This window comes from Tamandua tetradactyla, chromosome 8, assembly GCF_023851605.1.
Source record: "Tamandua tetradactyla isolate mTamTet1 chromosome 8, mTamTet1.pri, whole genome shotgun sequence".
NCBI lineage: Eukaryota > Metazoa > Chordata > Mammalia > Pilosa > Myrmecophagidae > Tamandua > Tamandua tetradactyla.
Window position 1 is genome coordinate 23,638,095 of NC_135334.1, and position 24,108 is coordinate 23,662,202.

Consider the following 24,108-nt stretch of genomic DNA (forward strand, 5'->3'; position numbering starts at 1 on the left):
GCTAGATTGTTAGTTATTGTCTCTTCCCCCCAAAAAGATTGAACTGTTTTTCACTTAGGAAATCTTAGGATTTCCTAAGAGTTGTTAAGCTTCCAGTTCACTGAGTTGTAATCTTTAAATTATATTCAGGATTAGGAACAAGCAATGTTTCTCTCTACCTCCAAACCATTATCCCCAATGTTAAGGATGAAAAGAGAGCACCTGCCTCTTGTTTTCAGGGAAGATAGAATGTTGCCTATGGCAACCACCAGACCACTTGAGGTTTACTGTGGAAGATTCCCTAAGCAACCCTGGCAACCACCATTGCAGGAAAATGTCAGTGGTCAAGGGCCATGGACAAACCAGATCTAATGTATCCCCAGCTACCACCTTTTTCTGGCATCACTTGGGTGGCAGAAGGGACTTTTAACAACCTATTCACCAGGGGGAAATAGTTAAGGCTTCTCTGTCTCCTTTGAGTCCCTTGGGTGAGGCAGAACACAGAGAAAGCTTTCTTTAAAAAAAGAAAGGTTGCAGCTGCTTTGTGTATAGGCAAGTGGCAAGAGCTACCAGCCATGGACCTTGCTGCCCTGCTCTTAGCCTGGCACTGTGGTGTTAAAAGGGCTCTCTCTAAGCTCTATTGGCACCTCTGCAGGTTGGAGAATTAACAGGTAAATGTTAAAAGAGGCATGGCCATGGTGAGCAAGAAGTGCACAACTTCAAGGTTGGAACCACCTCTTCTGCCATGTCAGAGATTCCAGTATATTGACCTTTCTCTAATCTGAAGTGATTATTACATGGACTTTTGCTGGCCGTTTAGACCCACCTGATAACACAGAGCGTTAACTCCCTGTAAATCCACTTCCCTCGATATTCCTCACAACTCCATGGACTATCCATGCTACTCTGTCAAGAGCTACTGCTGCTCTGAGCTGCTCCCACGTGTCACCTGGCTTGGCTCTTTGTAATAAGGACACTCACTGCTCTGACGATCCCTGCTGCTCTCGGTTGTGTTGCTGTGGTCCTTGCTAGATGTGGACACTTCTGCATGGCAGGCACTGCCATGACTCTGCTCTTTCCCCTGATGCTCTGGTCTTTCCCAGGACTCCCCTCAAGGGCCTCTGGCTACTAAAGCAGCATATGATCTGTAGAAGAGTAGGGAATAATCTCCTTTTCTCTGAGTCCCAAAACATGTTGAGCCCCACTGTGTTATAGAGTTAGGAAAATAGCTCTCTCAGTGTCTCCTCTTTTTTACAGGACCTTGGATCTTCAGCTAAGGGTTTGAAGCAGTGTTGCATTTGAGTCACTTGACCATACTCACCTCTGATGGCCCAAACCCTGGCTGTTGGCGAACTCCTGGCTCCTTAGTCTCCAAAGAGGAGGTATTCCGGTTGAGATGCCTCAGCCTTCGTCCAATAGACTTCCTTGAAGACACCCACCACATCACCAGACACACCCATACCTGGGTCTTTCGCAATGGGCAAGATGAAATTCCTGATCCAACCCATTATAGCCAAGTGCTATCTAGAAGGACTTCTATGTTTCAGATCTTATTCATCCTACAGGATCATAAGGTATTTGAAGTCAGAGATCATGTTTTCCAATTCTTTTGTATTTGTAACACTAACATAGCCTCAAAGCTATCCTAACATTTAGCAAAATAAGCCTATATAGTCCATTATAATTTAGTAAGTACTTTCATGATCATTATCTCAGTCTCTGTAAGAATTTAGATTACTATTAGCCTTATTTTGCACATGAGATAGCCCAAGTTGCCCCAGGTCACCAGAATGCTCAATGGTGGAGCTGAGCCTTGAACCAATGTTAACTGACTCAGAGTTAAGTCTCTTTGCATGACTCCATCGCTGTCTCCATCAGAGACCAGCTAACAATGTTTATACTCTCAACCTAGCTATAATCTTCTCTCTATGTAGATGCCTCCTTGTCCCCAGAATTTGAGCAGAAGCACGAAGGAGGCCACAGGACAAACCATTTTTACTTTACCCTTATTCTTTCTATTTTCAGCTTGCCCTCTTCTGGTTTATACCAGTTCATTGAGTTGTCAGTTGTCATATTTAAATTGCGTTCAGGATTAGGAATAATCAGTTTTTCTCCCTACTTTATTGTCCCTTCCTCCTTCAACTTCGACCCTCAGATCTCTAGCCTACCGTAACCATGGAGAGGAGAAGTTTTCATGCCCTGGCTTTGGTCTTCTGGTTTCTAGGTCTTTCTTCAAATGCTCCTAAGAGGAAAGGTAAGAGTAGCTGCTTCATATCAACAAAGGAGTCAGAAGATGTAGCTTAAAATTCCAACTATGCTATTGCCAGTGTGAGCTGACAAGTCCTTTAATATCTCCAACCTCAGACAGAGAACTGCATCTCTTTAGGCTCAGTTTTCGCATTGGCAAAATAAGGAGGTTGGAGAACATTACTCAGACTCTTTCAGGTGTAAAATGTTCCAATTTTATAGTTTTTCTTTGACCTACTTGATCAGTCTCTTGGCTACCAATGATCCTCTTTATTAGCCACCAATTCAGACCTTCAGTCTCCCTCTGCCTAAGTCCTGATCATGTACTTCATATTATTCAAGCCAAGGTCAGGCCCTCTAAAATGCATTCAGGCTATTTCCCTGGGAAAGGGAAATTTTACTATAGAATCAGGTACAACACCGTATTGTTCTTGCAAGTTTTTTTTTTATGCATACACATTTTTATATACACACGTATATCATATGTAACATTTTAATAAAAACATACTTTATGTATAGATACAAATAATATTACATATACATACATGTGATATAATTTATCAATCCCCTATATTGCTTTAATAGTAAATTTGTGCAGCTGACCCTGGGCCCTGCACCAGTCATTTTACTTCTCTGAGCCTCAGGAACCTCTTTTGTAAAGTAAAAGGATTTTCCAGGCAAGACTTTAAGGTCTGTCATATTCCCACATTCCATGATTCATTGAGTCTGTAAACAATGTCCTACTTTCTATAGATTATGTCTCTACCTACAAAAAAAATTTTTAAATAAGGAAATGGATATGGATATGAATTTCCAAGCTCCCACTGACATGGAAGGCAGTGTTGAGTAAGCCTCTGCTAAACATTCTCCACATCCTCCCCAAGATCTTCTCCCCACCTGGCCTTGTGCCCCAGGAGGCTGACCACCCCAAGGGCATCCTGGGGCTCCTCTGCCCTCTATCTTCTGGTTGGGTCCCACCAATGGCAAATAGGTGATAGGAAGGCAGGAGAGAGGCCTGGATGTCTATTCACACACACAACAGCTGCTCCCTCCCTTACTAGCTGCAATCTGGCAGTGTCTGGGTTCCTTTACTGCCACAGCTCCTCTCGGGGACCCTTTTGCCACATCCCCAACTCTCACTGGACTCAGGAACACCGTTCCCTCCCAGTGCCTCTTTATACCTGGAGGGGGCAATGACTTCCAGCTATTGCTAGTCCCCTTGTTGAGTCCCTCAACTGCCCATACCTCTTCTATAGCAGTCCATCCATGAAATTCTCTGCATTTGAATGCACCAAGTGTGTCATCTTTTTCCCGCAAGCCCCTGACTGCTGCAGCCCCCACGGCCTCCAGTTTTGGGTGGGTGGGCTTTCTCCATGTCATCGCTGTCATGACACCAGAAATCTCTCCACTTATCATGAACCAATCTTGCAAGTTTTTTTGTTTTCTTTGAGATCAGCTTCTCAAAGACAGGGAATTTACTTTAGTGAATCTCATTAAAATCTACCACGTAGGGAGTTGTTTATGGTTTGTTGGTTCATATAACTTGGAGCCAAGTGGTTGTTTTTTTTTTTTTTAATTTTCCTTTTATCCCACTATTTTTTGGTGCACTGTGCACAGCCATGGCTGACTGTTGTAGAAACCCTTCTAACCTCTTTCCATTATTTTTCTAGGTTGGCTCCAACGAGGGTGGTGGGGAGGTAGGTTTAAGAATATCATTTTAGTTCTTTCCCCAATTCATACTTTAAACCCTGTTCTGGAGGATATGTAATTTTCTATCTTCCCTTAGGTCCATCATATATACTGAACAACTGATCTGGAAGCTGCATCTTTGCAGATATGAAACAGCAGCTCTAGCCCTTCACATGTTCAACTCTTTTTCCCCCTAGGTCAACAGGATGCTAAGTAAACACACGGTAGCTGAAAATAATTCAGCCCATGAGACCACCTCCAAAATGAGACTGCACTTGACAACCCTGGAGGTCTATCAACAAGGGATAGACGAGAAATAAGCAGACATTGCTACTGCCACTGAACCTGCGGAGCCTTTTATAACTGTGAGGGTTTCCTCAGGGAGTACAGGCAGGGCTGCCAGTTTTCCCAGGAATGAGTGGGATCAGCTGTATGGCCCATTTAAATCACTGGATATGGATTGGGGTTTGTACCTTTGAGAGCTCTTGTTCAGTTAAATTGCTGAATGGGGATGGGGAGAAATTGTATTTCTTTCTCCTGTAAAAGGCTCCCTCCCTAAGATATTTTTCATACACTTCCTCCTTCCCTACAGTATATGCTCTTTATTACAAATAAAACTGATTCTGATTCTGGATTCCTGGAGGTCAAAAAGGAGTGGGGACCTTAGCCCTCTACATTGGCTTCCCGACAGGGTGTCTTCTTGCATAGCCCAGTAGTGCTTGGATGAAACATTTGATAATATTTTTTCCCCCCTTCTTTACTGGGTTTCCTTTAGTTGATCTCCATTGGTAAAGGAGAGGTTTTTTTTTTTTCCAGATGAAGTTTAAAATAATCTTCTAAAATATATTTTAAATATTGTATTAATATTTGCATTCAACAATTTTAAGTGTACAATTCAGTGTCATTAATTACGTTTATAATGTTGTGCTACTATCCATTACTAAGACTATTTCATCGCCCCAAACAGAAGCTCAGAACCCTTTAAGCAATAACTGCTCTTCCCTTTCCCCTCAGTCCCTGGTAACCTTTACTTTCTCTCCTTATGAATTTGCCTATTCTAGATACCTCACATCTGTGGACTCATGATATTTGTCCTTTTGAGTCTGGCTTAGTTTACTTAGCATCACGTTTTCAAGATTCAATCACGTTATAGTGTGTATCAGAACTTCTTTCTTTTTTTTGGCTGAATAAATGTTCCATTGCATGTATATCAGATGAGTTTTTTTAATTAAAAAAATTTAACATCTTTATTGAAATATAACTCACATACCATAAAATGCACACATTTAAGTTGCACAATTTAAGATTATAGTATATTTCCATCGCCATGATCTAAAGTTAGAACATTTTCACTACTCTAAAGAGAAACCCTGTAACCATTAATAATCATTTCCTATTTCCCTTTCCTTCTGCAATCCCCAGGCAACCACTAATCTATTTTCTTTACAGACTTGCCTATTCTGGATATTTCACATAAATGGAATTGCAAAATATATGGTCCTTTGTGTCTGGCTGCTTTCATTTAGCATAATGTTTCCAAAATTCATCTATGCTGTAATATATATTAGTACTTCATTTCTTATTATTCACTGTGTAATATTCCATTGTATGCATCTCTCACTTTATTTATCCATTCATCAATTCACAGACATTTGGGTTATTTCCACTATTATGAATAATGCTGCCATGAATTTTTTTTTTTTTTTTTTTTTTTTTTTTGCATGGGCAGGCACCGGGCCATGAACCTGGGTCTCCAGCACAGCAGGCAAGAACTCTACCTGCTGAGCCACTGTGGCCCGCTATGAACTTTCATATACAGATTTTTGTGTGACCGTATGCTTTCACTTCTCTTGAGTATATGCCTAGGGTTGGAGTTGGTGGATGATGCGGTAACTCTAAGTGTCCAGGCCAAATTGTTTCCCAAAATGGTTGAGTCATTTTACATTCCCATTGACAATATATGAGGGTTTCAATTTCTTCATATCATCACCAGCACTTGTTATTTTCTGATCTTTTAATAGCTCCCCTATTGAGCATGAAGTAGTATCATGGTGTGTTGATTTGGATTTAGCTAATGACCACTGAAACTGAGCTTCTTTTAATGTGCTAACTGGCTATTTGTACATCTTCTTTGGAGAAATGTCTGTTCAAATTATTTGCCCACTTTAAAATTGGGCTATTTGATATTTGAGGAGTCTCCCAGTCCCTAAACACAGCATTTCTATTTATATAGGTCTCATTTAATTTCCTTCAGTAATGGTTTGTAGTTTTCAGTTACAAGTTTTTTACCTCCGTGGTTAAATTTGTTTCTAAGTATTTTCCTCCCTTTGATGTTATGATAAATGGAGTTTAAAAATTTCATTTTAGTAATTTTCATTCCTTTTGTATAGAACTACAATTGATTTTTGTATATTGGTCTTGTAGCCTGCAACCTCACTGAATTCATTTATTAGTTCAAAATTTTTTGTAATGATTCCTTAAGATTTTCTATATACAATGTTATGTCGTCTACAAGTAGAGGCAGTTTTTCTTCTTTCTTTCCAATTGGGATGCCTTTTATTTCTTTTTTTTTTTTCCTAATCACCGTTGATGGAATCTCCAGTACAATGTTAAATAGAAGTGACAAGAGCAGACAGATGAGTTTTGTTTTTTTCTCTGAGCATGGGCAGGCACTGGGAATCAAAACCGGGTCTCCCGCATGGCAGGCAAAAACTCTGTCACTGTACCACCATCGCACCACCCTGATAGATGAGTTTTTTAAAAGCTTTATTTTACCTACAGACCTGATTAGAAAGTGCTTAATAAATAATGGTAGTGAAAAATAAAGCTGGTGGTCCTCTACTTGTCCTGGAGACAGAATGATATTCAACTACCTCTTTGGAGAAAATATTTTTACCTCTTATGTAGCTTTGGGGTCATATTTCAGCAGTGGTTAGAAGGACCCTCCATCTTTCCATTTTCTTTTATCTAAGTCAAAATTGGATCTTTGCCAACTGTCCCACCTGCTGCCCTTTGCCCAGCCTTCTGTTTCCTTGAGAGAGTCCTTGAACTGTGCTATGTATGTATGTATGTTTCTAGAGGGAGCTCGGTGGTCCAGAGAACCCTTTCCTTCTCCCTCAGCTTCTCCAGAAATGCCCTGGGCTCCCCACATTTCTTTTCTGCAAGAAAAAATGTTCCAACCACAAAGTCTAATTTTGGATCGCAGCTCCGGAGCTGCCGCCGTGCCCACCTGAACCCTTAGAATTGAGAAAACACATTTTAGGACAAAACCTTCACATCTTTCTCATTACTGGCTTTATTTTTATCAATGTATTATGAGTGCTACAATATACCACGCTGTGTTAGGCACCGAGTGTATAGAAATAAAACAAGACACAGTCCCTTGCCTCAAGGAAATTACAATTTAATGGCTGAGATTAATTATTTAAGGTATATTTGTTAAGCACTTATTATGTGTAAGGCACAGTGTTAAGTGCAGGATATAGAGTGGTTAGCTTAACCGTTATGGTTCCTGCTTATTTGGGGATTTTAATCTAGTCAAATAGAGAACCATGCAACTGGACTGTTAAGTTAGACTGTTAAAAACACTATAATAGATTAATAATAGTAGTAATGATAATAATGTTAACACTCATTTGTAGAATATCAGTTTTGTGCCAGACACTATTGTAAATGTTTTATATGTAGTTATTTAAAACTCCCCAAAATCCTATGAAATAGGTACTATTATTATAACTATTATACAGTTGAAGAACTGAGGCCCAAAGAAGTTAGCTAAATTTCCTAAGATCAAGCAGCCAATAAATAGTAGAGCCAAGATTTGAACTCAGTTAAGCTGACTCCAGAACTTGTGCTCTGAAGAGGTGAAATGTGTGGGAGACCCAGAAAAAACTGTGACTCATTTTTATAGGGACTGTAAAAACCCTGACCCTAGCTGCACCTTAAAGTAGTAGTAGAATTTCAAATAACTAATGGGTAAGCGCCAAGGGTGTTCCAAACATGAGGAAGGGCATGAGCACAGGCAGTGAGGCGATGTGGAAATGTAGAATGTACTTTGGTGGTAAAGGTGCCTGGGAGAGGAAGAGTTGGGAGGGAAAACAAATGAACGATGAAGCTGAAAAAGGTAGGTTGGGGCCGGAGTATGAAGGAGTTCCACTCTAAGAGTTTGGACTCTACCAAACAAGGAATCCACACATACTCAATGCTTGAAAATTATTTGAATAAAATCTCTAGAGAAATCAAAGCTGTTATTAAGGGTGGGATAAAATGTAAGGGCAGCATATTTGGTGCCTACTTTGGCGTCCACATCCAACCTTTGTTGGAATGTGGCTTAGCCTCCAGGTTTAGGTTGGGTTGGTGTATTAGTCTGTGAAATGCTGATGGAATGCAATATATGGGTGGGCTTTTATAAGGTGGATTTATTAAGTTAGAAGTCCAAACTAAGACATCCAGGGAGAGAAACTTGACTCAAGAAAGCTCAGTGTCTGCTGCATGGAAGGCACGTGGCTGGCTTCTGCTGATTCTTGTTCATGGTTCCATCGCTTCCAGCTTCTGATGCCAGTGGTTTCCTTTCTAAGCGTCAGTGGACCCTCATTTAAGTACTCCAGGACACAACTCTGGGTTCTGACTTGCTTAGCATCTCATGGGAAGGCACATGGTTATGCCTGCTGGGTTCTGCATTTCCAAACGTCTCTGTCTAGGCATCTGCCCTCTCTATCAGCACTCCAAGCATCTCCAAATGTCTGCATCTCTGTCAGCTCTGAAGCAACTGTTCTCCAGGCATCTAAGCTCCCTCCAAAATGTTTCCTCTTTTAAAGGACTCCAGTAAACTAATCAAGACCCACCTTGAATGGGTGGAGTCACATCTCCATCTAATCAAAAGGTCACACCCATGATTGGGTTTTCACACCTCCGTGGAAACAATCCAATCAAAAGTTCACACCCACAACTCCACAGAAACACTCTGATCAAAGTTTCCACCCTAAAAAATAGATCTGTCCCCACAAGATTAGATTAGGAAAGAAAGCATGGCTTTTCTTGGGTATATAACAATTTCAAACCAGCACAGGTGGGAATTTGTCAGTGTTCTGGGATGCATTACCCATATGGTTCAAACTCTGTTACCCCACCTCATCATATCCTGCCCTGATTTTGTTTTGTTTTTTTTTTTACATAAGCAGGCACTAGAAATCAAACCTGGGTCTCCGGCATGGCTGGCGAGAACTCTGCCACTGAGCCACCATTGACCACCCTCCTGCCCTGATTTTTCACTTGCAATTTAACTCAATGTTATACTCTCACCATAATTAAGAATGAAAAGAAATTAGGGTGTCTAAATTTAATTTAAAAAAATAGAGTTAAAAATCACGTTTAGTTTCTTAAAAACAGATAATTATGTAAAGACACTAACATAAATATAATTAGTAATTTTTTAACATATGATTTTAAATGGATTCTAGAAGGGAAAAATGCTACCAGGATTGAATTTTTCTTTCTCATAGAGCACTTATAATCCTCTCACAGAGCACTTTATGTAGAAAGTTTGGAATGCACACAATTTCTTAGGCATATTATTGCATAACAATAATACACATATTTTAATATATCATATATATATATGTACTTTAAACCAATTTTGGAAGAAAAAAGTTCTTGGCAATGTACTAGAAACATTGGTATATTCTAAGAAGTTTGGAAAGACAATCAAGTAGCTTTGGAGATTGAATCTTTTATTTGCTTCTTGTATTCACCACTTACTGACTGTGTGAGCCAATCATCAGAACAGTAAGGTCATGTAACTTGATCATTTATAAAATGGGGATAATAAGTACTTTCCAAAGTGGTGAGAGTAAGAATGTTTTCACTGGCATTGTAGAATTACATCATAAACACAAACATGTGTCACAAAGTTTGAACCATACATGTTTAGTAAAACAAAACATTATTTAAAGCTATCACTTTCTCCCTAACTCTGAAGTTAATCCATTTCCACAGCCCTAATTCTATTCTCAATCGTTCCTACTCTTTTGAGTGATTTGGAAGGCAGCATGTTATATTTACTTCCTGTTGGTAGTGGGAGGAAGGAAATTAATATGCGTTGAGTTCATACTATGTATCAGACACTAATGTAGGCCCCTTTATGAACTTATGACAGTTAAATTCTCCTAACAACTCCAGGAAGTAGATGTGTTTTTCCAGAAAAGAAAACTGAAGCTCAGAGTTGAAATTGTAAGTGGAAAAGGCCACTAAGGATCCAGATTTAACTGTAAAATCCTTGTTCCTTGAATTCATTATGCCACCTTGCCTCTAAAACAGGCCAAATGGATGCAATTAGTTGAAAAACAAAAATAGATGGAAATTAAGTCTGTCCTTAAGAATTTTTTTTTAAATGCCACGAGGACTCTGGGATAATTTGACTGGTACAAAACCACAGTTGTGGGTTATGAACTAAACCTAACACACCCCTGTAACTTAGTCCACTGTACTTTCTATTTGACCATAAAGAAATCCAACTTCTTGGAGCCAGTTTCCATTTGGATTCCAGCTTTCTGGCTCCTGATGTGTGGTTTGTGGTTTTCACTGCCTGCAGTTTAAATAGAAAAGCACTGAAAAGCCTTAGTGGAAGGGAAAAAGGACCCCTAGGAATCATGTACTTTAGGATGTTGGCCAGCAGGTGTCTCTGTAGACAAGCGAGAGGGTTCCTTTTGGCCCCAGAAGTAGAAGATGGATTTTCTAGTTCGTGGAAAATTGTGGTGGAAATGAAGCCAACGAAGGTAAGTCAGCAACCTACAGAAACCAGTCCAAACAGTATAAATTTTCCTTAGGCAACGGTTCGAAAAGCTGATAGAAAATTGAATCAAAATCCAATCTTTGCGTAAGGAAGCTGCTGTAAAAGCACAGCATCTTTACTACTTCCTAAACACACAGGGTGTTTGAAGGTGAGTACTTAAAACCGAGACAATTCCAAAGGCAGGTGCTGAAGAGGAGATGGCTCTTTAGTCAGGTGAGACGAGAAGATGCAGGGAAAAGAGGAAGTTTGCAGTTTGGTAGGTATAGAATCATGGAAATAAAGGAAAATTTCTACCTGAAGCAGACTTTTGAAGCATGCCTTTATTTTCTGTGAGATGTGACTTTTTGGAATTTTAGGTGCACTTCTGTATTCAAGGGAAAGAAAAGAATCCAATTATGCCAACATCTTAATTAATAGTGGTTGAGTACCACACCTTTTCTTTAGGAAAAAGAGACAAATTATAGGAAAACAAACCCAATTTAATTATATAAATTTAGGGAAAAGATCACAGAATAACTAGGTATGATTTACTGTAAGAAGCATTTACCTTCAAGAAAAATGTTGTCCAGGATGAAATATTTTTTTCTCTACTAAATGTATTTTCCCAATGATTTTACTTATAAAATCAAAGGTGTATTTATCTGAGCTAAATATTGATGCCAAATAATAATGAAGTCACATCTAAGACTGCAGAGTAGAGCCTTAAAAAAAAAATCATACCGAAGTATGTCTTGGATGATTTAAAGGAAAATTATTTCATAATAATCTAAAAGTACTTGAACTCTGTCCTAAAACATATGCAAAGTCATAAGGGTAACTTTGAAGTTTTGTGTAGAAGCTTGAATGGTTACAGAAAAAAGAGAAAATATGGGCAAATTGAACAGAAAATCCTTGTCTGAAAGTGTATTCAGCTTCTCTTAAGCCCCCTTTCCAACATATTTTAAAGCAGGAGACTATGTAGTTATCTTTGGCTGCTCAGACCTGCTTCTGGGTACTGGGAGGAAGCATTTGGACATGACTTGGTGGATCTGGGATAAGAGGAGGAGAAAAGGCAAACACCACACAGGGGGCGGCAACGCAGGACGTGGCGTTCCTAAACAGAAGGCACACATTCAGCTCTCCTGGAGAACCAGGGCATTTGGAGTGTGCAGACAATGTGTCTCCAACAGTGCCCTGATTTCTGTGTGATGGCAGAATTCCTCATCGGCTAGTCATTTCCTTGTTTAGGAATATGTGGCCCGTAAACGTTCTCTGATGTTGCCTTGTGGCCTATAGAATTTCTGAATAAGGTTTCTATATCAAATGACTACTTGTGGGATATCAGCTTCTTTCAGAGCAGCAATGCCTTGGGCCAGTGTTAAATTAAGTAAGGAGTTGGACTGTTTTCAAGGTCTTGAAGGCAGGGAGAAGCTGTGGGGGCTTATTGTGAGGCTACGGCTTTCTTTTGGGTTCTTGGTAAAAGTGCCATGCGGGCAGGCTGAGGGTCTAATGTGTGACCACCCATTGCCATCTCACTCTCAAGTTGGATCTTGAGAGTTATTGGAGGGTTTGTGTCATTTTTAGAAGTTTCAAAATGTCTATCACCTCTAAGAAGAAGGCCTTCAAAAACACCTTGGTTTGCTCTTTTCCAAATTCTGGAAATAAGATGCAATATCATGTAGGAAAAAAAAAGTCCCATTTTCATCTCTGAATCTATCTTTTGCTTTTTCAGAAGGTGGCTGGTGATGGTGGCTGACTGGGAGCTGGGTGGTGGCTAGCTTTCTGCTTTTACCCTTGAAGGCAGAAGACTCCGAGAATGCAGCCCCCAAGCCACTCCTCTGTGTCTGCAACAGGGCAGGAACACACCTAACAACCTGCTTAATACAGGGCAGCAGTACTACACACCAAGCAGTGAACCTCTTCATGGCGCTACTTATACATGAAGCCATCATAGGTTCTTCCTCCAGGTTTGTAGTCTGTTGTTCTTAATTAATTATACTTTGACTGCCTGCTTCTTTCTCTGAGGAGCTTCCCAAATCCTCTTCTTCCCTGAGTATAAGCCGTGTTCAATTACCCTTGGTTTCTGGAGAAACCACTTTTCCGACTAGATCCTACCTTGATAAAAACGTTGTAATACAGTTGGGAAGCCCTCAGGTTCCAGCAACTGGCTGGGTGAGTTTGAAACCCAGTTCCACCACTTTCTAGTTCTATGACCTTGACCAGTTCCCTTAATTCCTGTCTCATTTCCCTTATATGCAAAATGGGGATAATAATGTAGAGTAATCCATCTCATAGAGTAGTTGGGAGGCTTACTTGAGTGAATGTATGTAAACTATTTAGCACAGTGCCTGTCAAATTATTATTTTTGACTGCTAGTTCCTCCAGAATGAGTGCTGTGCCATATTCCTCTTTAGATTCCCTTCCCATAGTTCCTCCAAAAACCTAACTCAGTCTTTGGTACTTAATAGATTCTTATTAAATATATATCTAAACTAATTTCCTCTTTCCCTGATGGTCTTCTTTGGTTAATCCCCTCCTTGCTTTTCTATATGCATCTCTCAATCTTCTTCTGGGACATCTCCTAGCAAGTCTTTATCCAAATCTCAATCAGACAAAACCTCTACTAGCTTTAGTTCTTAGTCCTTACAGGCAGAGCACACACTGAACACATTCTGTTCATTGTTTGGAGACAAGAGAGATCTGCTTCTTGTCTTTGGAAACTGGACCAATGCTCCATTTTCTAGTTCCTCCCCAGAGGCCTCTTATTATTATTATATATTTTAATTAGATAAATTGTAGGTTTGCAGAAAAATCATGCAGAAAATACAGGTGTCCAATATGACCCCTTCCCCCATTATTAACACTGCATGAGTGTGGTAACTTTGTTAAAATTGTTGAAACAATATTATTATATTCACGCTATTAACTATGATTAGCTATAGTCCATAGCTTATATTAAGGCTCAGTATTTCAGTTGTACAGACCTGTTCTTTAAAAAATTTTCTTCTAGCAACATATACACAACCTTAAAGTTCTCCCTTTAACCATATCAGCTATATAATTCAGTGGGGTTAATTACATTCACAATGTCATGTAACCATCACCATCATCTATTACCATAACCATATCCATTCCCCCAGTAGAAATTCTGTACCAATTAAACTTTAACTCCCCCTTTCGTAACTCTCCTCAACCCCTGGTAAACTTTATTCTAGTTTCTGATTATGAATTTGCTTATTCTAATTATTTCATATTAGTGAGGTCATACAATATCTGTCCTTTTGTGTATGGCTTATTTCATTCAACCTGATTTCTTCAAGGTTCACCCATATTATCAAATGTATCAGAATTCACTCCTTTTTGTGATTGAATATTTGTTTGTATGTATATGCCACATTTGCTGATGGACACTGGGGTTGTGAATAATGCTGCTGTGAACATCAGTGCAAAAGTATCTGTTCAAGTCCCTGCTTTCAATTCTTTTGGGCATATACCTAGAGGCGGAATTGCTGGGTCTTATGGTAATTCTATACCGAACTTTCTGAGGAACCCCCAAACTGTCTTCCATGGAGGCTGTACCAATTCACATTCCCGTCAACAATGAATGAGTGCTCCTATTTCACCACATCCTCCTTAACATTTGTTATTTTTCCCTTTTTTTTGGGGGGGGGTGCATGGTCAGGGAATCGAACCCGGGTCTCCTGCACGAAAGGTGAGCATTCTACCACTGAACCACCCATGCACCCTCCTTTTTTTTTTTTTTTTTTAATAGTAGCCCTTATAGTGGGCATGGAATGGTAACTTGTCATTTTGATTTGCATATCTCTAATGGCTAATGATACTGAGAATCTTTTCAGGTGCTTTTTGGCTATTTGTATATCTTCTATGGAGAATTGTGTATTCAAATCTTTTGCCCATTTTTAAATTGGGTTGTTTGTCTTTTTGTTGTTTAATTGTAGAATTTCTTTACACATTCTAGATTTTAAATGCTTATTGGATATGCAGTTTCCCACTATTTTCCCCCATCATGTAGGTTGTCTTTTTACTTTCATAATGAACTCCTTTGAGGCACAAAAGTTTTAAATTTTGACAAAGTCCCATCATTTATCTATTTTTTCTTTTGTTGTTCATGCTTTTAGTATAACGGCTAAGAAGCCATTGCCTAGCACAAAGTCCTGAAGATGTTTCCCTATGTTTTCTTCCTAGGAGTTTTATAGTTTAGCTTCTTATATTTAGGACTTTGATCCATTTTGAGTTAATTTTTGTCTATGGTGTGAGGTAGGGGTCCACCTTCATTCTTTTATGTATGATATTCAGTTTTCCTAGCCACCATCTCTTTGTTTTTGATGCCCTCCACAAAGCAGCAGATGTTGTGATCACTGACATTCAAATTACCTCTATGAGTGGAGGGGAGGCTGTACAGCCACTAGTGAAAGTGGTTTCGGTGCTGCTCCTACAACCTCCAGAGTGAAAGTTTCTTTCCTTACTTCCTTACCTTACCAGTCAGCTAAGGTTTCTGTTGAGGTCCCTTTCAGCAACAATATAGTGCCTACTAAAGGCAGGTGAGTGGGGCCATGGAATGGGAAGGCAGGCCATACCCCATCATTTATCTGGGATTGAATGAGCGCACTGGGGAAAGGGCTTAACTAGTTCAGGAAGCTGAGGTCTAATTCATTGACATCCTTATTTGCTAGTAAAGGAGTCAATCATTGTTAATTGTGTTGGCAATTTGGAACAGCCATCAGGGAACTGATCCAAGTCAATTTGACTCCTCTACCCCATCCTTGTCCCAGCCATTGCTCATGGTCGGATGGGGAATCAGAGGGTTGGGCGTCAGTTTTTAATACTGTACCTGCAGCGACCTTACAATGCAGTTTTAATTGAGGAACTCTACCTGTTAAGGAAGAAATAAATGTGGATGGATCAAGACTAGATTGAAGGAATAGATTTTGTTAACACTGGAGGGTTCAGTCTTCTCTTCTTCCCCAGCCTGCAAAAGACAATCTTATTGCCAGCCCAATTTCCTACCCTACTCCACCCTATCTAAAGCAGTTAGGTTCACCTACTTAATACAGGGAGGAGGTATGTGTGCGTGTGTGGGGCGGGGGGCGGGGGGCGGAGGGGGTAGGAGAGGGAAAGCCTGGGAGTAAGTTGAGCAGCTCAGGAGGATGCCAAATGCCAGATAATAGGAGAGGAAAGAAAAAGGGATGTGAGGTTTGCTATAGAATTATTAATTTGATGACCTTTAATGTTCTTGGACAGTCTTATTAATTTGATGACCTTTAATGTCCTTGGACAGTCGTAAGGATGGATTTTTAATTGTATTTATTTATTTCGCCTAACTGGCTGCTCTTCTTTAAATATGACGTGGCTCACCCGGCAACGTGCACCACTGCTTCATCAAGGTTATACAAGCCACAGAAATAGTATACAGGCACTTTGATAGACATCTAGCTATAGAGTTGTTCAGAGATGAGGGACATAGGAAGGAACTAGACGTACATTCTCTGGCCCCCACCCACCTAATGCCTGTACTGGGTGTTTGGGCTGGTTTCTCCGCCCATGATCATACACGTAGATCCTAGTGTCCCCATTCTCCTATATTTGGTGACAATTAGAATGACTCTACAGGGTGAGTTAGATTTTGTAAGAGGAAGGAATTTTGCTGAAGAATTCCCCTACCTTGCTACCAACTTGGTTACAGTTGCTTAAACACCGTAGCTATCCCTGCCTTTGTGGCCTCAAGGGCTAAAGTGGGACAAGGCGGGTATTTTGGGTGATGAGGAAATACTTTTAAGGGAGGCTGAGTGACTGTTGAACTGGGACAGAAGTCACAGTAGGGATTACATGAACGATTCCAGGGACGATCGGGGGTCACTTTGGGTCAGGCATAACGCGGCCCCCGACTCGGATAACGCGGCAGAGGCTACGAACTTGCTAGCGCACTTCAGGTTCTTCCCACTGCCTCATCCCCAGAGGGGGGCACCCGGGAGCCAGCGCCTAAGGAACCATAGCCCACGCGGGAAGGTCGAGCTCTCCGCTGAGGTCACGGTTGCCATGGCTCTGGGCAGTGACGCGCGTCGGCACGTGACGCGGGGTTGCCATGGTGCTAGGCGCCCGGCGGCGCGGGCGCTCCGCCTCCCGGAGTGACGTCCGTCGGGCCCCCACTTTCCCGCCCCCCCTTGCCCCCTCCCCCCCAGCCGGCTCCCCGCGGCCCCGGAGGTTTCACTGCACAACAAGATGGCGGCGGCGGCGGCGAGCGGAGCTGGCGGAGCTGCCGGGGCCGGAGCGGGGGGAGCCGGACCGGCGGGCCGTCTGCTGCCTCCGCCTGCCCCTGGGGCCCCGGCCGCCCCCGCTGCTGTGCCCCCGGCGGCTGGCCCGCCGCGTCCTCCAGCCCCGACCCCCCGCGGGCCGGTTCCTGCCCGCATCGGGTACTACGAGATCGACCGCACCATCGGCAAGGGCAACTTCGCTGTGGTCAAGCGGGCCACGCACCTCGTCACCAAGGCCAAGGTACTGGCGCGGCGGGAGCGGGCGGCCGTGGGACTACGCAGCCCGGGACTGTCCGAGTGCGGCGGGGGCAGGGACATCCCGTCACCCGAGGCTGAGGGTCGGAGTCTCGGGGTTGGGCGCAGCGAGTGGGTCTTGGGATACTGGAGAGCTTTGAGGAACCGGGAACCGCGTCGGGGGCTTTCTGGGGTGAAGCAAGGAGGGGGCGAGCAGAAGGCAGGGGAGAACTGGGGATCCGAGAGAGGGCAACTCCGCCGCAGAGCGGGCGAAGGGGGCCACGGAGCACCGGGACGTGGGGAACTGAAGAGCCGGGGATGGGGAGGGGGTTCCCAAGACTGTATGGAGAGTAGTAGAAGGGATGATTGGAAAGAAGAGGTTTGGAACTCTCAGCGAGCCAGGAGGCAGTAAGCTAAGAAGACTCTGGAACCAGCAATTAGGAAATCATAAAGGGAATGAGGACAGGGGCATATGAAATGTGCACCGGGAGGATGGAGGAAGACAAGGGTAAAGTGGTAGACCCGAGGTTATGAGGGGCATGTATTGGGTGCGTGTGTGGTGGGTGCAGGGTACTGGGAGATAGGAGGACAGGGGGCTTAAGGCAGGGATATAGATCAGCATTTGATGGTCCAAGACTGGTAGATGGTGGGAATGGGAGCCAGTGGAGAGACAATTATTAGAGGAAGCAATGAAGAGAATGGGAAGTAAGGAGGAAAATTACTTTGCTTGTCTGCAGTAAGGGGATTGGCTCCTGGGACTATTGGGGTCCCAGGTTTATAGTGGCACTAGGTAATTAGAGGTTAAACAGTTGGGGAGAGCCAGATTCCTGTTTATTTTTACTTGTTGGAGGGTCTGAAATTGTGGGCTTTATAGAACCCAGGGTGGACTTTTGGTGGTTGAGGGGAAAGCATTGTAGTAACTGAGGGTGTGTGTGAGGAACCCAGACATTGAAGAATACAGTTCCCAAGGGACTTTAGGAGCTGTAGTAGTGAAATTGGCCAAGGTCAATTTCATATCTACACATACACACGTACACACATAATTTTTTGAGGAAATTTGGGTGGCGCTTCATGTAGCCTTCTTTGGGATTATTGGGATCTAAGACACCAGGAGGACTCTTTTGGACTTGGATTTTATTCTGAATTTTTTTCTTCGGTCAATATTCCATTTGAATGAGTACTTTTAATGTTGTCATTCACGATTTTTAAAGCTGCAGTGTGTGTTTTCTGTCAGCCTGACTAATGAAGAACCCTTATAACTGCTGCTCCTTCCTACTAAAGCCACATCAATTCCCCTCACCTCCTCACCTAGCCTCTGGTTTTCATCACCTCTCTTATTTTTTCTTTGAGGGCAACAGTTAAATTGCTTATTTGTTTTCAGAAGCCAGTGACTTATCTAGGCCTTTTCTCCTCCTCACTTGCAACGTGAAGTTCCTTTTTTTTTTTTTCTCTTCTTTTTTGTCAAAGACTGCAAGGGGCCCTTCTTACCATGGTGGCAGGGTGAGTGGCTGTGGAGAATTGATTGGTCAGTTTCACTTCCTCTGGAGGGCCCCCTTCAGCCTTTTTGTCACTTTATCAGAGGGCCTCCAGTCTGCAGGTCAGAGCTGATTGATATACCAAAGTCCAGAGTTCCCTGACGTGACTCTCAGACCCTGAGGAGAAAGGCTGAGAGTTTCCATTCCAGTCCAGTTTACTGGTAGACAAACTTATATTTCCAAACAAATCTAGTTGTCCATGCTTTGTCCTTTTGGTTTTTCTTTTTTTTTTTTTCCTGCCTTCTCTTCTAAGTAATTACATTGTGCTTCTCTGATTATTTTGCTCTAACCTTTGGGGGATGGGCTTAATGAACTTAATTGGTTGCCTGGTTTATTGTATCTATGATTTTAAAAGTCTTGTATCTTCCAGTGCTTGGATACACCAAAATATTGATAAAAATCTGTGACAGACAGGATTGAATGTTTTTGTAAATGTAATTGCAAACAGTTTTTTTTCCTGGCTTTACATATAAAAAGAGGCATTTCTGTCTTCAGTAGTCAGCAAAGCCGGTGGCTAATTATGGCTGGTCTGCCCGCTTTCTAATTTTCCAGGTTTTTTTTTTTTTTTTTTTCTCTGAGGCTTTGGTATCCTTTAGGACTGCAGCATTTTAAACATTGGCTTGTTTATAAACGGGTGTCACTGTTTATGCTGGTTTTTATCTTTGATCATTTGTGGTGTGCAGTTATGCAATTTTTATGTATGGAAATATTCAGTCTTGAATGAGTCTGAAATGACTTGGACAATGAGTTGCATGTGTGATGGGACCACACCAGTACTCATTTGTGTTTCTGTAGCAGTGTGCAATTTCCTTGTTACTGTTACGAGCACCCTGTCTTTTGCTGCTTAAATTATTCTGACGACATGAGTGAAGCTTAATTCACTAGGATTTGTCGTGTGCTCTGGGTGAATGATGAGCATATTTTGCCCTGCTCCATGCTAATCTTAATCTATTTGGAAAGGGGTTCTCCAATGCTGACAGCTTAGATGTGCCTAGCAACTGTTGACATAGTGTGATGGCCCATTGAGGCCATGGTTGGATTATATAATGGCTGGGAAGGTGCTCAAGTACTAGAATTTGCAGGAGCTACTGCTTCTGTTACTCAGGTAGATAGATTTTTATCCCCATGCACTGCAGTATTTATCTTACTTCTGCATTCAGGTCACTTGGAACCAAAAAGAGCTTTTTTTTTTCCCAAAGTCTATTAGTGATATAGGATTTGAAATTTTTTTCCTTTATTTCTGTAGGTTAGTGAATGGTATGGTTTTTTCTTATTATCATATGTAATAATCAGACTCCAGTAATTCAGATGATACTTGTGTTTTCTGAATGAGGTTAGGTAACAGATATTTTCTGAACATCAAAGGAATATTTATGATCACCTTTTCTTACACACACTACCCATTTCAAGGACTAAAAGGCTAAAGTAAGCTTCATTTATTGACTAAGTGACAGCACTCTATTCAGCAGTGAGTGGTGAAGCTGGCCCTTACCCAAATTCTGTTAACTCTCAAACCTCTACAGTGGGACATGGTGATGAATCACATCAGTAGAGAAAATGAAATATTTTCCTATTTGGTTGCCGGTTATTTTTGCAGTGCAGCACTCATGAGCTCAGACTTAATACTGGGAGCACTGCAGTGCTTAGAGCGTCATTGCAGAACATTTAACAGGAGAGAATATTCATCTGTGACATATTTTGGTCAGCAGTTTGCCCTGGCTGTCTTTGATATTCTTTTTTTTTTTTTTTTGGAGGAGCTTTAGCTTGTTTTTTGAGGAAATTCTTTGGCTCTGTTCCTATGGTAGGACACTATAAAAAATTAGAGAGATTAAAAAAAGACATATTTTCTGCCCCCAAATTACTTATAGTCTGTTGCCTATGCCCAGTTATACCTTTGTTAGTTGAATGAATGGGAACAGATTGAGGGAGTAAAGAGTAGATGTAGTGTATGTATTTTTTTAAAGTAGCCTGACTCTAAAAGCCATTGGTCGAATACTTTGAAACTGTTTTTCAAGAAATATATAATTTGTCTATTATTGGTTTGTGGTAAATAAGAGCTTGAGCCTGGACTAGGACTGCCTGGGTTTGTATCCTGTGCAACTACTAGCGGGGTGTTTAACCTCTCTGTGGTTGAACTTTCTCATTTGTAAGATAGGGATATCAATAGTATTTACCTCACAAGTTTAGGTGTTATAAAGATTAAGTGAGGTAATATATGTAAAGTCCTTGGAACAGAGCCTGGCACATGGTAAGCATGTAATAAATATTATCATCATTATGACCACCATCATCATCATCAGGGGCTGGAGTAACAATATGAGTAAGACATATTCCCCCTTTTCTGTTTTTCACCCCTTTGGAACAGTTTCATGAATGCATATACCATCAGTTCTGTGTAGGTGGATGTCATCTTAATGATATGCTTTCAAGGTAGAACATATAGCTTGCTCTTATTTCAGGTGCCACCTTGATATACCTCTGGGCTCATCTCATGGAATTGACATTAAAAAATAATTCCCCCATTAGTTAAACTATTTATTTATCTATTTATCTATCAGTAATGAGACCTGTCTTATGAAAACCGTGACTAACACTGGCTTTTACTTTGGGCTGCCTTGAATTTCGGTGTGTTTTTATCACATTAGTGATGGAACAGAGTTTGTTGGTGTGCAATCTTGTCTCTAGAGCTTCATTTAAGTTTGGTGGAGAATATGAAAAAGATATTCCTACAAACTTAAGAGTACATTTGCACTTGTGTGTAGAGTGTGCTGCTTAGAAGGCCAGGTCAGGATTCTTGACTTTAAGTATTACACAGAGAAACATTTTGCCCATGACCCCATTCCAAATCTTGATCAGCCAGGACATAACTACATGGTGTGTGGTTTATGCAGACTCATTTATTTTCATGAGAACAATTCAAAATGGGCTAATAGCATACTTATGTTCATTAAAAAGTTGAAAAGATGCACTGATAAATACAAAGAATTATGTCAAAAGAAATGGAAAGCAAGATTTACATTAGATGAATTTGAGGAAGATAGTCCCATTCCTAGATAATCTAGAAGAGACTATTGAGAGATGACTAAATTTTGTAAAGTTGTGGTGGGGTTTCTAACTTTGTTGAAACTTTGTGAAGAACTAAGACTGATAGGGACTAGCCTCTCCAGAGTCAAAACACCACTATTCTACTTTCAGCATCAAAGCTGTTTATTTTAACATTCTTACTTTGGTGCCAACTCCCTAGAAAGTCATAGATCTGGCTCAAGCCAGAGGTGCCCATACTAGTTATTGCTGTGCCAGAAGTACTGTTTTCATTTTTGAAGCAGCAATCTGGCTAATGTTTTCTAGATCATGGCATAAAATAGAACAAAATGGGTGCTTTGAAAAGAAAAGAAATGTCCTCTACTCACCAGAGCCTCTGTAATTGTAAGAAAACACCTAAGGCATCTCTGCACAGAGATGGTATCTTTCTCTTATCCATCCATTGGATCAATCAATACCTATTTACTGAATGTACATTTAGTGCCAGGTTTCTATTGCATGTTCTGGAGTACACTGATGAACAAGAAGACAAAAGGCTCCTGCCTTCCTGGAGCTTACTTTCCAATGGGAGGAGACAGACAAGAAACACGTAAAAAAATAATTTTATATAGTGATAAATACCATGGGGAGGGATGCTGCTTCAGAAAGAAAGGTCAGGGAAGGCCTTCCTAAAGTATATTTGAGCTAAGAACTGAATATCTGAATGATGAGAAAGAGCCAGTTTGGGAAGATTTCAAAGACCTTCCATGTAGAAGGAATGGCAAGTGCAGAGGCCTTGGGTGGGGGTGGGGGTGGGGGCCCTGGAATGAGCTTATTTCTTGTCCAAAGATTAGACTGAAGGTCACTGTGTCTCGAGTTTTATGAACAAGGGGAAGGATTCTAAGGAATGAGGTCAGAAAGGTAGATAGGGCCAAACTCTACAGGCTTTATAAATCATTTTATGGAATTGAATATAAAGAAGGGGATTGCTGTCAGAGGTTGTCAAAGCAGAGCACTGACATGATCTGATTTATGTTTTTAAAAACTCATACAGGTTATTTTATGAATTAGGACTAGGAAGCCTTTTCTCATGCATTTCTTGAGACAGGGAAGGTGTTCAATTTTAACGATTTATATTCTTTTGCAGTATAAGAGAATGGTATGCATTTTGTACATAAATAAGCATGGTTAGCCAACAAATATTTGTTGATTTATTGGGCACAAACAAGATCTTAGAGATGTTCTATTCCAATTCATTCGTTCTGGAGACTAAAAAGATGGACTTAACAGAATTCAGAATCCCAGGTTTTATTGGAACTATTGAAGTCACCTACACCAATTATCCATTAGATTCATAGCTCTCTTCTGTATTTTGCCCAGAGTCCCATAGCCTGTTAATGGATTAGATCCAGGCATCTCTACTCTGGGTTAACTCTGCCCTGACTCCTCCAGTTGTAGAAAACTTTGTCTCTGACCTCAGGGCACTTGTTCTGTTGGAGAAGCAAAATATATCTACCAATTGGAGTCTGAGATGAAGCCTAACTTATCCTCTCTGTTAAACAAACTCCAGTTCCTCTCAGAATGAGAGGAAAAGTATCCAAGTAGGGAGGGAGAGAAAATTCACCAACACTGTATGTCACCTGTCCTTTGACATTCTTCTTTGCCACTTACAAGCAATTCTCAAAGGGGGTTCACTGATTTTTTTTTGGGGGGGGGGGGGAGTGCATTGTCCGGAAACCGAACCTGGTCCCACCACATTAAAGTGAGCATTTTACCACTGAACTACCCATGTACCCACTGCTTTGCTTTTAAAGCTCCTAGTCAGATACCCTCTGTTCCATCCCTTGACATGATTGATGTATCAAAAAAGCCTTTTAAAAATACTGAGAAAGTAAAAAGGGAAAGAAACAAACATAGAAAATTCAATGACCATAAAAATATTCTGCTTTAGGTAGTTTTCTTGTGTCACTATATCCATCTGATACCCAGGGCATATGGGTAATTATACTTTTGCTTTTTTGGGCTGGTCTCCCTTTGAAGCTACCCTTCTTATACGGGCTCCTCGTTTACCAGCTGTGTACTAGTTTCCAGAAGACGGTGCCATCTTATAACCTATTTGGAAAACTAGTCACTAAGATACCTACTTTGATGCCATGAGGACAAGGAGAGCCATTTGTTTGGGGCTCCCTTAAGTGGGTCAAGTTTCTGGTCTAAGAGTTATGCCTTTTCTCCAAATTAATGACATCACCCATCAGGTGAGTCCCTGCTCTCTCCTAAAAGGGAATGGTTTGGTCCCTTACTGCCCTAACAGTATAGTCCTACTGTTCAGGGAATGAAAATTATTTACATTTTTCTGGGTTTT

At 41.2% G+C, this 24,108-nt stretch overlaps 1 protein-coding gene across 7 annotated transcripts in view; it reads left to right on the forward strand.

Moving 5' to 3' along the window:
• The first annotated feature begins 268 nt into the window (after positions 1-268).
• The window catches only part of SIK3 (SIK family kinase 3), a 357,300-nt gene continuing 333,460 nt past the window's right edge, over positions 269-24,108 (forward strand). For 6 of the 7 annotated variants that reach the window (XM_077112822.1, XM_077112825.1, XM_077112823.1 and 3 more), the window contains exon 1: positions 16,910-17,197. In XM_077112822.1, coding sequence (XP_076968937.1) covers positions 16,925-17,197 — 273 coding nt within the window. In that variant the 5' untranslated portion in view covers positions 16,910-16,924. Of the gene's footprint in view, positions 651-1,236; positions 1,554-16,909; positions 17,198-24,108 lie in introns of those variants that run through there. The other variant, XM_077112826.1, reaches the window with a different exon arrangement.